The sequence below is a fragment of the Schistocerca americana genome, chromosome 4, assembly GCF_021461395.2.
Source record: "Schistocerca americana isolate TAMUIC-IGC-003095 chromosome 4, iqSchAmer2.1, whole genome shotgun sequence".
Classification (NCBI taxonomy): Eukaryota; Metazoa; Arthropoda; class Insecta; order Orthoptera; family Acrididae; genus Schistocerca; species Schistocerca americana.
In genome coordinates, this window is record NC_060122.1 from 469,598,147 (window position 1) to 469,612,994 (window position 14,848).

General features: G+C 41.0%; 1 protein-coding gene across 1 annotated transcript in view; it reads left to right on the forward strand.

Annotated features, from left to right (window-relative positions):
- LOC124613550 (E3 ubiquitin-protein ligase MYCBP2-like) overlaps positions 1-14,848 on the forward strand; it is a gene marked incomplete at its 5' end in the record, with an annotated part of 333,858 nt that overhangs the window by 126,635 nt on the left and 192,375 nt on the right. The window contains 2 exons of the mRNA XM_047142262.1: positions 2,724-3,593; positions 7,583-7,854. Of these exons, the coding sequence (XP_046998218.1) occupies positions 2,724-3,593; positions 7,583-7,854 (1,142 nt within the window). The remainder of the gene's footprint in view (positions 1-2,723; positions 3,594-7,582; positions 7,855-14,848) is intronic.

Below are 14,848 nucleotides of genomic sequence, written 5' to 3' on the forward strand. Positions count from 1 at the left end.
ATCGGTCTGACGGAGGAGATAGAGAAGATCCAAAGAAGAGCGGCGCGTTTCGTCACAGGGTTATTTGGTAACCGTGATAGCGTTACGGAGATGTTTAATAAACTCAAGTGGCAGAATCTGCAAGAGAGGCACTCTGCATCGCGGTGTAGCTTGCTGTCCAGGTTTCGAGAGGGTGCGTTTCTGGATGAGGTATCGAATATATTGCTTCCCCCTACTTATACCTCCCGAGGAGATCACGAATGTAAAATTAGAGAGATTAGAGCGCGCACGGAGGCTTTCAGACAGTCGTTCTTCCCGCGAACCATACGCGACTGGAACAGGAAAGGGAGGTAATGACAGTGGCACATAAAGTGCCCTCCGCCACACACCGTTGGGTGGCTTGCGGAGTATCAATGTAGATGTAGATGTAGCTGACCTCTGGGAAGACCTATTTAGATTTCATGCTGCCTTTTGTATACATTTGAAACATAAATTTCACTTTTTTGTAGAAGATATTATGATTCACATGGATCTCCACTACTCCAACCTAAGAAAAAATATATATAGGGGGGGGATCTTTAAAAATGACGGAAACCCAGTGAGGATAGTAAGTAATTATCCCCTTAAGTTTTGGAGCAAAACAGAGAAGGGCTCTTCCGTTTTAGTGACATGTCTAACTGGAGTTCATTGAAACTGCGAAGCTACCTAGTAGTTGAGCTGTGTGTCTTAGTTTGTGCAATAATAGTGCAAAAAATCTTCTGATATTTGTGTGAGAATAGGTCAGTATTGACCAAAGAGGAGCAGAACTGGGTAATAGACATACACATTGAAAGGTCAGTGGCAGCTTTTTAAAAGTCATTTTTCAAAGCAAACACAAATGCCCCCCCCCCCCCCCCCCCCCATACATACACACACACAAAATCGACTCACACTCAATGCAGTGTGTGCACATATGCCTCTGTGTGTGTGCGTGTGTGTGTGTGTGTGTGTGTGTGTGTGTGTGTGTGTGTGTTTTAGCTTTGAAGAAGGACTTTGTACAAAAGCTTAGTAATTTGTTGTTCCTCCTACATGTCTGTTTCTTGTTCAGAGCTTCTTCTATCTGATGAGTAGTGACATGTCCTCATGTAAATATTATAGTCTGTCTTGGATGTTTTGTTGGTGCAGACAGTGCAGATATTATGTTTCTTCAAAGATGTTTGTGTAGGTAGTTGGCAATTGTTATTGATCCTTTTAGCATTATTTTTTTAGCTACACTCTTGAAATAAATTAATAAGTCACTGAATTTTACCTGTTTATCTGTTTTCTGACTTGTCATCTAATGTTCATGAAAACAAACACCAAAGGTATTTAGTTGCTGCTGAATGTTCTGGGTTGTGTGGGCATGACACATAAAACTTCTTGCTTATAGCATTTCATCCAGTTTTGTGATAGACATCTTCAGAAGTACTCCTGGTTCTGCTTAGTCTTGCTAGTGGAACCAGTAGCACATATGAAGATGTTCAACTCAGCTCTGAATGATACATCACAAACAGAAAAGTTTTATGGGCCATGACCATGGAAGATTTACCAGCAGTTAAGACAACCGCTTATGAAAGCTTTCATTGTAAGAGCAAATACAGTCTCCTCACTCCACTCAGAGAGAAACAATGGCTTACTCAAAGAATAAACATTAACCCTTTAACATAAAACCCTGAGTAGAGAGCACCTTGCACTACATTTACAGCCTGGCTGTCATGTTTTGCTTGAGGTGGTCACTACCAGATTTCTTCTTTACTATGTGCAGCTTTGGATTCTCGATAACAAAATACATGCTTTCAGACTCTCTCATCTATTGTTGTTTAAGAAGTGCTTTCAGAATAGAATTATTATAGTGATCCTGAGTCTGATGTTGAATTTAGCAGCTCATAAAATGAAGAATTTGATGTCGCTTCATTAGAGACTGAAAGTGTTGCACTTTGTCAGTTGAGTGAAAAGTGCTCACCAGAGGTAGGAGATAAATACATCCCCTGTGCTCCAGCCAGCTCCTCCAAGGTTTATGTTCACAGGGAACCATTGTGAAATATGTGGCTGGACTTCATAGTTACACAGAAACTAAAAGATGTTTTCTGGCTTCAGGATATTTTAGTCGAAGTCCTGTGTACAAGTATACTTGGATTTTATTATTGGTGATCTTCAGAATTTGTAACCCATTACTTTGAACTTTAAAAGCAGTCTAGATTTATGTCCACAGGAAAGCTTTGTGAAGTAAATGGTTAGACTACAAAGCTACACAGAAACTAAAAAATGACATCAAGTTTCAAGATATTTTAGTCAAAGTTGAGTGTATGAGTATTGTTGGTGATTTTCAAAATTTTGTAACTCACTTTAAGGGCTGTCTTTATATGTCTGTATGTAATGTCATTCATTATAGGGTATTTTTCATTAATAAAAAAATATTTTTTGTAACATAATTTGGAAAAAAATTTCTTAGATGGTTAATGAAATCAGTCAGTTAGAGAGGCAGTAATAAGTAAAATAGAAGATACTGTAGGTATGCTGGAATGCAATAAATTCAGTACAACATACTATTTGGTATTCTCTTTATTCTAACAGAACTGCTTTTCAGTTCTAATGACACAGATAAGTCTCATGGTGCAAATTATTTGCAGATTAAAAAGATGATTATTGTTTTAAGTACAGGCACCTAAACTCATGAAGTTAATTATTATAAATACAAGACAAATAACTACTTTTCTGCTCCTCAGGTTCCTCTGGGTGCTGTTAATCGTGATCATCATCGAGCAAGCTTGACACTGACCAGCAAAGAGCCAGTGAAGGAAGCTGTGAGCCCATCAGTGGCTGAGGCAATGCGTGCAATTTTTGCAGCTTTCCTGTGGCATGAAGGCATTGTACATGATGCTATGGCTTGCGCTTCTTTCCTGAAATTTCATCCAAGTCTGCCTAAGCAAGGTGCCTTAGTAGTAACACGGCAGCCTGTTGGAAATGGTGGAGGAGGAGGTGCTGGTGGGCCAGGATCAGATGGCAGACCTAAGTCAGAGCTCACGAAAGAGCAACGAGCACGCCAAAGGCACTCTGTTGAAGTTAGCACAGCAGGGACATATTTACAAATACAACCATCCACTCTTGAAACTCTAACACGTTCTGCTGCCAATGCTAATGCAAATAGGAACAGAGCCAAAAAGCAACTTCAGCTGCAGCAGCAGCAGCAGCAGCAGCAACAACAACAGCCGTCGGAACCACTGCTACAAGGAGAAAACGCTATAAAGGAGGAGACCAGTACTGTACCAACCTCGGCTACTGGAGGTGAAGGTTCAAAACTTTCAGCTCTGCCAGAAACCACTTTTCACACAGTTGCTGTCTTACCTCCAGCTCTTAAATCACTGGTATTTCTGTGGGAAGAATTGAGTGCCAGTTGCCTACCTGCATTCCAACAGCAGCTTATGCTCCCTAGTCCATCAATTCCTATACGACCAGTGAAACGACAGATCTGTACATCAGGTTCTGCACTGTCAAACAGGCCTACTCATAGCAGTAGGGAAGGTCGATCTGATACTGAAAGGAAAGCAGGACGCAAGAAGAATGCATTATCTTCAAGACTGAATATTCTTGGGGATGTAAGTACCCTGAACATTTGTGTATAATTAGTATTTGATTATGTATGTCTTTGGATTATGAGGTCCTTAATGCAGTGTACTTTTATATGCAGGGCATTTAAAAACTTCTGGGTCAAATTGAAACAGATGATAGTCCACAACCGATTATTTTGAGATAGGGGACCAGTGGTCAGAAATGCATATTTATTGTGTTTTCGACCAATGATCAGAAATGCATATTTATTGTGTTATGACAATACACAGCATACACTGCACAACAGCAACATAGCTCGTAGTTAATTGTTCAAAGCAACAACTGCCAGTCTCATTGCACGTATTACAATGGTGCATGCAGTTCTGCCACACTCTCGCAAATATCCTCTGTGTCTTTGTACACTGAAACAGGTAATGGATGATAAACAGCAAACATCCCTGGCTACCAAACAGACAGACTGTACCCACAACTTGCTCATTGCATGTGTGTCATGTGATGACCACATGCATCACACTGGTGTGTTAACCTGTGCTACACACGGACTGCTATTCCTGGTGTCAGTTGTCCATTGTGTCTGACAGCTTATGATGTGTCCATGGTGAGGTGTGTTATTGTGAACAGTGCATGAAGCATAACCATAAATGGAACGTTACTCATCACAAGAGTTGGCAGACATGCCTTTAATTTACAATGTGGCAGTGCCTGTAAAGCAGCACAGATTTACAGAGAATGGTTTCCCAACAGGCATAATCCTAGTTGGGAGAAGTTTATTTCTATGTAAAGACAGTGTATGAAAACCCTTCTAGGATCCAAGCTGCCTGTTGCTTAGTGCAACAGATACCAGAGATCTTTGAGAGAATGCATAAGAACTTCATGTGTTGCCATGCATGCATTAAGACTGGCAGTCATCACATTGAACATTTACTCTGAGCTATGTTGTTGTTATACGGTGTATACTGTCTCCATAATGTAATAAATATGCATTTTTGACCATTGGTTCCCTATCTCAGGTATCGGTTGTGGAACCACTATCCCCTGTTTCAATTTGACCCAAAAGGTTTGAGACGAAATGGATGGTGATAATTTACAAATATTATGTTCAGTAATCATCTGAAGTGTCATAAGAGGAAATGACGTTAGATACTAAATGAGTAGGTCCTTTTAGTCATAACAATAAGGAGAAGTTAGCAGTTATTCTAAAATTAAAATTGATATTTAGATTAGAAGCTAACTGTAGCAAATTACTACTAAAAAGCTAAATGCTGATCAGTAAACTCAATAATATTACATACATGCTTGCTATTATTCTGTATATCCATGTAATCTCATGTACAGTAAATGATTGTCAGCTCCAAAAATCTGATAAAGAAAGTAGTGTTAATCATATATGGATTATACATCGCTGGAAGAACGTAAAGTACCTAGCGACTGGAAGAAAGCGCAGGTCGTTCCCATTTTCAAGAAGGGTCATAAATCAGATGCGAATAATTATAGGCCTATTTCGCTTACGTCAATCTGTTGTAGAATAATGGAACATGTTTTGTGTTCTCGTATTATGACGTTCTTAGATAATACAAATCTCCTTCATCATAACCAACATGGATTCCGCAAACAGAGATCATGTGAAACTCAGCTCGCCCTATTTGCCCAAGAAATTCACAGTGCCGTAGACACTGGCGAGCAGATTGATGCCGTATTCCTGGACTTCAGGAAGGCATTTGATACGGTTCCGCACTTACGTTTAGTGAAAAAAATACGAGCTTACGGAATATCGGACCAGGTTTGTGATTGGATTCAGGATTTCCTAGAAGAAAGAACACAACATGTCATTCTTAACGGTTCAAAATCTGCAGATGTAGAGGTAATTTCGGGAGTACCGCAGGGAAGCGTGATAGGACCTTTATTGTTTACAATATACATAAATGACTTAGTTGACAACATCGGTAGCTCCGTGAGGCTATTTGCAGATGACACGGTTGTCTACAAGAAAGTAGCAACATCAGAAGACTCGTACGTACTCCAGGAGGACCTGCAGAGGATTAATGCATGGTGCGACAGCTGGCAGCTTTCCCTAAACGTAGATAAATGTAATATAATGCGCATACATAGGGGCAGAAATCCATTCCAGTACGATTATGCCATAGGTGGTAAATCATTGAAAGCGGTAACGACCGTAAAATACTTAGGAGTTACTATCCGGAGCGATCTGAAGTGGAATGATCACATAAAACAAATAGTGGGAAAAGCAGGCGCCAGGTTGAGATTCATAGGAAGAATTCTAAGAAAATGTGACTCATCGACGAAAGAAGTAGCTTACAAAACGCTTGTTCGTCCGATTCTTGAGTATTGCTCATCAGTATGGGACCCTTACCAGGTTGGATTAATAGAAGAGATAGACATGATCCAGCGAAAAGCAGCGCGATTCGTCATGGGGACATTTAGTCAGCGCGAGAGCGTTACGGAGATGCTGAACAAGCTCCAGTGGCGGACACTTCAAGAAAGGCGTTACGCAATACAGAGAGGTTTATTATCGAAATTACGAGAGAGCACATTCCGGGAAGAGATGGGCAACATATTACTACCGCCCACATATATCTCGCGTAATGATCACAACGAAAAGATCCGAGAAATTAGAGCAAATACGGAGACTTACAAGCAGTCGTTCTTCCCACGCACAATTCGTGAATGGAACAGGGAAGGGGGGATCAGATAGTGGTACAATAAGTACCCTCCGCCACACACCGTAAGGTGGCTCGCGGAGTATAGATGTAGATGTAGATGTAGATGTATGACATGTTATTTATAGTGTATAAAATTACAGAATTCTGTTCATGCTCTCATTGTACTTGTGTTCGTACAGCAGCTTTATTGTACGGGTTCCACACCATTGTCTTCTAAATACTTTGCCCTGTTTTCTGTTTGAAATGTCATTAATTATCACACATTACTAATGTCATAGGTATTAATAAATGAAAAATACTAATTTTTTCCTCATTTGATAATGGTGAAAATGCTATTTTTATAACAAAAATTACTAAGTGTCATAAAACTTCCACACAATATATGAACTATACATAATTATCCCTAATGTTTAAGTTTTGAAAGAGAAAGCAAGATCATGTGCATTTGATAAGCATAGTTCCTGAATGCTACCAGTTGAATCATTGTTTCTAAGCACTGTCCAATGGCATGGCATTTGTTTATGTATGGGTAGCAGAAGCCTGATCCTGATCCATAGATCTAAGGCATCAGATTTGCATTTGGGAGGAGAGGAGTTCAAATACACTTCCAGATTTAGGGTTTTCATAGTTACTAAATTCATCAAGGTGAATACCACGATAGTCCCTCAAAATGGCCACAGTCTAGTCCTGCCTTATGCTCTGTTTCTAATTCTCTTCTCATTGACAGGACAGCCTTCCTCTTCGAACAAATGACTTCTAGGTGTAGTAATGTGGTTAGCATAAATTACAGCCTCAGTATAGAACAACGAAAGTCTCCATACTTTAAAGGAAGGTCTGCTCAACTGTGGTTAAATCACTCCTGTCTGCATATGACTGTCTGTTTGTGATCATTCATCATGATTAACAATTTGATGTTGGTCATGTTGATATAAAATCAGAAGAATTTGTAATGACATTGAATTCAAAATCCATCTAGACCTGAAAGCAATCTGTTTCAAACAATATTGTTTACTTTTGCCTGTTTACTTACTTTTACATTAACAGTTTTCATTTTACCATGGTTCCCATCCTGTCAGCCACACATTTATCACATAATTAAATACATGGAAATTGTAGAATTTGTTTCATAGTGATATACTTACTGTCCAGTTGCCAACATAGGTAACATTCTTAATCATGATAAACACCTATAAGTCATAATTTGGCTGGTCTTCATTCTCCTATTTCATGGCAATGATAATTCCCTCCGTAGCAAGCCTGCTCTTGCAAGTGAAGCAGTTCCTCTTATTTTATCCAGTAATGACTGTATTAACTAATTAGCTTTTGTTCTTTAGGCTGCAGTTGGTGCTGGGCCATCAGTGGAACGTGAAACTATTTGTGAGTTGTGTGGAAACACATACCCACACCCAGTCACATACCACATGCGCCAGGCTCACCCAGGCTGTGGTGGTCCTGCTGGAGGAATGGGCTACAACAGTGGTGGCAACTTCTGCATGGGATGGGCTGGAAACTGTGGTGATGGTGGAGTTGGTGGTAGCTCATGGTATCTTGTGTGTGATACTTGTCGTGACAAATATCTTCGGTCTAGAAAACAAAGTAAGGATAGGTGAGTACAACAGATTTGCCATGTATTAAGAATGATTATTCTATTTGTCCATAACAGCAACAATTTCCTCTGAAAAATATTTATATATGCATATATTATTACAATATTCGGTTGAATGGCAGAAGTAAAGCTGTGAGGATGGGGCGTGAGTTGTGCTTGGGTAGCTCAGATGGTAGAGCACTTGTCCATGAAAGGCAAAGGTCCCGAGTTCAATTCTCGGTCTGGCACACAATTTTAATCTGCCAGGAAGTTTCATATCAGTGCACACCCTGCTGCAGACTGAAATTCTCATTCTTCAGTATTCAGTGCAGATTGAATTGTCTATTGAGAAAACATTATATTTTGTTTGCTACTGATAGTGAGGCAAAGTATCATTTATATGATTTAGTATGTTCTCTGAATTCTTTTGTAATAATCTTGATGAGCCTACTGAACAGACCAAGTGATCAGAAATACCTAGAATATCAGTTTGATTTGCTGTGGACACCCTCCACAAAACTGAGCCTAATATAGTGTTGATCCATCATAGCCATTTATGAGTTTTCTCTTCAGAAATAAATTTGCAGCCAGGTTGTGAATTATGTTGTAGAAAATAGTGCTCACTGAAGGCTACACTTCTTGTGTTGAGGGATACCTGAATTGATCTTTGAAAGATATCATTTGATAATGATTTGACATTAAAGTCTTCTTCATTTTATTAGTGCTTCAAGGATTACTTATAGCTTTCTCTTACTTCAAATTTGGATCCATCTCCAGATTCCCTCATCAGCAACATCCTCATATATTCAGCAGCAAGATAGTAAAATATACCAAACTGAAATAGCTTTTTCAGTGGATAATTATATTGATTAAAACCCCAAAGTGCAAGTGTTATACAACCTTTCTTTAGATAAAACATCATACTATATAATAGCAGGACAGTAACTACAATATCTCCAAATGTGAGTCCTATGACAGGCAATTAGAAACTGAACTCTTACATTCTATTTTCTTCATAGTGGGCACCACAACAATGGATTTATTAAAAGAAGGTGGCAGTTTCCACTTTTACTGCAATAATTTTATTAGTTCACAACTACTTTCAGTCTTCTAAGCCATTCTCATGTGATTTTGTGAATCTGTACAAATAGAAAATATTACATTACCTCCACAAATAAAAATGTAATGATATGAGTATAAACTTAACAGAAATATATTTACTTGCAATGGAAAATTAAGACACATGTATTGAAATGACTGTGTATTTAAATATGTGTCTTCTATTCATGTTGTTTCATGTGTGCTGTTTAGTTCGTTTGACAGCTTGACATTTACAAAGATATTACATTGACCAAAGAGACTATGAATGTACATCTATGTGTGCATTTGAAGGCATGACATCCATTAGCATACGTCCCTCACCATCTGATGCCGAGGAGCACCTCAGTTAGAACAGAAATATCCAAAACACAACAAGCATCAAAATGCAATAATTATCATACACATAATAAAATAAAGAAACATGTAATTCCAGAAAAATTGAAACTGTTTGCCAGACTGAGCTCGAACCTGGCCTTTGCCTTTTATGGCCAAGTGCTCTATGAAGTGAACTACCTGAGCACCTATCCAACTGCCTGAGCATCTATCCTCACACTTGTCCTTCTGCCAGTACCTCATTTCCCACCTTCCAAACTTCACAGAAGTATTCATGCCTAACTTACTTGACAAGCACTCCTGCAAGAAAGGATATTGGAGAGACATGGCTTAGTCAAAGCCTGCAATTGTGTTTACAGAATGAAATTTTCATCCTGCAATGAAGTATGCACTAATATTAAACTTCATGGCAGATTAAAACTGTGTGCCAGACTGGGACTCAAACCCGGGACCTTTGCTGTTCACAAACAAGTGCTTTACCAGATGAGCTATCCATGCATCTGCAGCACATCATTTTAATCTGCCAGGAAGTTCCTTGTAAGTGCAAACTAGACTGAAGAGTGAAAATTTCATTCTGGAAATAATTCCCCAGACTTTAGCTATGCCAAGTTTCCATAATATCCTTCCTTCTAGGAGTGCTAGTCATGCATAAGCATAAATTTGAAAGGTGAAAATGATGTACTGGTAGAAGTAAAGCTGTGAGGATATGTTGTGAGTCATGCCCAGGTAGGTCTATTGGCTAAGCACTTGTTCATGAAAGGCAATGATCGAGGTTCGAGTTCCAGTCTGGCACACAGTTTTAATCTCCCGCGAAGCTTCATATCAGCACAAACTCTGCTGCAGAGTGAATATTTCATTCTGGAAAATGGAAACATGTTTACTCTTAATCTTTTTTACGTGTATTTGTTCCTGAACTCATGATTGTACGTTTATATAAATGTGTAAAGGCTACTGCACATGGACCTTATGATGATGATGATGATGATGATGATGATCATCATCATCATAAGGTCCATGTGCAGTAGCCTTTACACATTTAATACTCATAGACATAATTCCAAAGTTTAGCTGTGGCATAATTCTGTGCCCATTCACACGCTGCCCCCATATAAATGAGTAAACATGAGTTTGTCTTAACATAACATCTTCAATTACACACATAACTTTCCTTTTATGCTGATAAGCCAGAACATTATGATCACCTGCTTAATAGCTTGTTTATCCCTCTTTGGAATGAAATACATCACTGATTCTGCATATCAGGGATCTGACAGTTTGTTCGTAGGTTTGTGAAGGTATGTGGTATTAGATCTCTATGCACAGGTCATGTAATTTGTGTAAATAACGGACTGCTGATATGAGTAAACGGTGATGGCTCCCAAGATAAGTTTCATAGGATTTACAGTAGACAAATTTTGTTGGCTAGACACCAAAGTGAGTTCTCTACAATGCTTCTCATACCATTGTAGCATAGTTCTGACTCCAAGACATGGACATTTTGGATAGCTATCCTGCTGTAAGATGATAATGTCATCAGAGAAGACATCAAGCATTAAGGAATGCAGGTTGTTCGCAGTTGTCAGTGTGTCTTCAATTACTAGTACAGGTCCCATGCCAGTCAGGAGAATGTCCCCCCTAGCATAATACTGTTCCCACCAACCTGCAATTGTAGCGCGCTGCACACTTCAAGCCATCATTCACCTCGATGATGGCATTTGTGGAGACAACCATCTACTTAGTGTAGGAAAGATGTGATTTGCTTGAAGAGCCAATATGCTTCCATTGATAAACCGTCAAATCTCAATGGTCCCATGCCACTGCAGTCGTAATTGATGACGTCATTGAGTTAACATATGAACACGTAGGGATGGTGTCCTGCAGAGCTCCATGTTCAACAATGTGCTCTGAAACACTTGTGCATGCACCATCATTGTGCTCTTTCAGCAGAGATGCCACAGATCACTATCTGTCATACTTTACAGAGCAGACAAGCCTCTGAACCACCATCTCTGAAGAGCCGTGGGAGTCCAACCTTTTAGCGCATAGTGGTAGTATCTATGTCCTTGTACCTCTTTCTGTAGATGCTCACGATGGTAGCGTGTGAACATTCGACCAGCTTCTCTGTTTTTGACATATTAGTTCACAGGCATAATCATAATCTGCCCTTTGCCAAAGTCGCTTATCTCAATAGATTTCCCCATTTGCAGCCCATATCTTCGCTAGGGTGATCCCCTGTGTATGTCTGCTCCTTTTAATACTTTTGTTAACTCATCACATGTTCGCAACACCACAAGGTACATCGAACATCAAGGTGGGCAGTGGTCATAAGGTTAGGCTTATCTATGTATGTAACACTGTCCATTTAAATTATAATTAGTTTTTATAATAGTGTCAAACCCATTAGTAGCTACTATCAGTACGTTTTGATGCATACTTCTTTTTGTAATAATGTGTTGCTTTTTGTTAAGTTGAAATTCATCCAATACAAGGAAATTTTTTGTGTTTTAGTGTTCAAAGGACTTTTCTGTAAAGCCATCTTTGGTCAGCTATCATAGCTATCTTGAAATCACTGCGACAGATATTACTATTATCATTACAGTGCCATTTCCTTCCCTTCCTTGTAGCATGAGCTTTTGTATTGTGGGATTCTAGTTTCTGTTTCAATATTACTTTAAGACCTCAGAGAGGCTATGCTCTTCTAATCATTCATACCATCTGTAGACTGATACAAGTAGAGTCATTGACTGGTCATTATCAATGACAGGTAAGTAACCCAAGAGGTATATTGTAGTAACACACACAAATCAGTATGAGTGGAGTAACCAAATCACTTTAATGATTGCACCGATCATAAGGCTCATACAAAGTCTGAGAACATAGCTAGGCAGAGTCGAAACAAGTAACAAGCATACCGAGAGCAGAGTCAAGTGAGCACACTAGCACAATGAGGAAGAGCACCCTGCACTCCGGGATTATAATAAGAATGTTGCTAGTCTGGTTGCGAAGTGGCTGTGCCCATGGGCAGTGCGTGCTGACCTCACTGTGATGCTACCATCACTGTTTGATAATGCCACTGCCTGGCGGATGGACCTCTGCCACCAGGCAGTAGCACAGGAAAGTAGAACTGCAATAAGATAAACCAGCACCCTACATCTTTTTATGATCCTGGCCATCACGGCACCAGTGTGGTAGATATGGTAACATAGGGTTACCGTAGTCCTGTTCCCTTAACGGGGAGTTAGTGAAGATTGTGAACCTCTGGTATCTGTCCCTGCCGGTGTGAGGCAGCATGCAACAGCCTGGAAAGTGACATTCATGATTTCTGCAGCACCATCGGGTGCATCTATGGAGAAGCCAGAAGCCCCCTGTTGGATGGCACTGGATAGTAGGGCTGGAAATTGCCCTGACAGTGATGGTTCCATCATAGGGTGATGCCCGGAGGTGAGATGTCAGGGGGCACAGGTGGCAAAATGGGACCGATGGAGGCATCCAGGGTCTCATAGGATGGGTTCAGGATTTGATGCCACCAGGTGCTGCTGTAGCTTGACTTCACCCTGCCCCTGATGCTCACTCGGTGGACTAGAACAGACATCGGAGGAAGGTAAAATTGACAAGATTGGACTTGGTGTACGAGGGGGAGGCAAAAACAGAGAAAAGGGCTCAAATGGAGGCGGAGAATGAGAGTACCTGGATTTTGGGAGGAGGAGGACTTGGAAGTTGTGTGTGGGGGCTGTGGAGGCTTTTGGAAGTTGTGTGTGGGGGCTGTGGAGGCTATTTTGCCCCACATGGGTGGAGTTCATTTTGGTGGTGAGCCTTCAGCCTGTTCGGCATCTGCAGTCTGAAGATTCACTGACCCCGCTGGCCGTGGACAACCACCAGGAACCAGTGCCTGTGGCAACAAAAGTGTGAGCCCAGATAGGGGCCCCAGCATGTATCACAGAGACGGAGATGCTTGAGGAGAATGCAGGGCAGGCTGTAGGAGGTTGAGGACAGTGCAGATCGGGTGCCTGTGGAGCAATTCAGCTGGGCTCTTCTCACCAAATGGTGTAGACTTGTAACTGAGAAAATGGGTGGGTGCATCTTCAGGCAAGGCCTCCCCTATGTACTTTTTCATTTGCGTCCCAAAAGACTGGATGAGGTGCTCTACCTCCCCATTCGACTGAGGGTGGGCCACGTGGGATTAGCCAAGCGGTCTAAGGCGCTGCAGTCATGGACTGTATGGCTGGTCCCGGCGGAGGTTCGAGTCCTCCCTCGGGCATGGGTGTGTGTATTTGTCCTTAGGATAATTTAGGCTAAGTAGTGTGTAAGCTTAGGGACTGATGGCTTTAGCAGTTAAGTCCCATAAGATTTCATGCACATTTGAACATTTGACTGAGGGTGGACCCCAGGGTGGTGGGGGGCTGAACCTTGTGGATACCATGTTGCACACAAAAATCTTGAAAAGTCTGTGAGATAAACTGTGGGCCATTGTCTGTCTGTCTGTCACTAGGGTGTGGGGAAGGCCTTCAATGGAGAAGATCCAGGTGGGGCCCCATACCATCAATTCCACCATCATATGTGGCAGTTTTTTTTTATATTTGGAAACTGAGAGTAGTCATCTATGATCACCAACCAGTCAGCGTACAGAAAGTGTCCCACAAAATTGAGGTAGATTTGCTCCCATGGCTGTGAAAGTTCCAGTCTGGGAGAGTAACACTGCCTCAGGGTGACCTTATGAACAGCACACTTAGAATATGCAGCAGTTAAATGTTCAATCTCACAATCAATCCCTGGACAATAGACATCTCAGCAGGCCAGCATCTTTGTTTGTGATTCACCAGTGACCATGGTACAGGAGGCAAAGAGTGTCCCAGACAATATAATAACACCATAGTCAGTAGGCTATCTGTGGCAAAGCACACAATAATCATGAATGGGATCTGATCATGAGCCAGTGACCAATCTGGTCACCCATGCTGAATATACTGCCATGTGTGACAAAAGGACAGGATCTGTGCAGATCATGTGGGCGATGTGAGAGCTGGTAATAGGGAAACCATTCACTGTCTATTGAGATTCATCATTAGGACCCGTAGGAAGGTGGGAGAGGACAGTGGCATTCACATGCTGAGCTGCTGGGTGAAGGTTGATCTTGTAGATGATAACGACTGAGGAACACAGCCCATCATTGGAGGCTGTTTACTATCTTGTCCAGTAGAGGGGGGCTAGAGGTTTATGGTCTGTAACCAGGTGAAACTTGACATCATAGAGAAACGCATAAGCTTCTTGTTTTCAAAAATAATTATGGGGGCCTCGTTATCGATTTGTGAGTAATTTTTCTGTGCTGAGTTGAGTCTCTTCGAGGTAATAGGAATGGATTGTTCTAAACAATCCGTATTATGATGAGACAGCGTAGCTCCCACACTGTACTGTGATCCATCAATAGGCACAACAAGCTTGTGACCCAGCTGGCCTGTGGCCAGTCATGGGTTGGAACACAGATCAACTTTCAATTTTCAGAATGTTTGTTTGCATGCAGGCATCGAGACACACATTCCACCATTTTTGAGCATTGATTGAGAGGGTATGCTACTATAGCTGC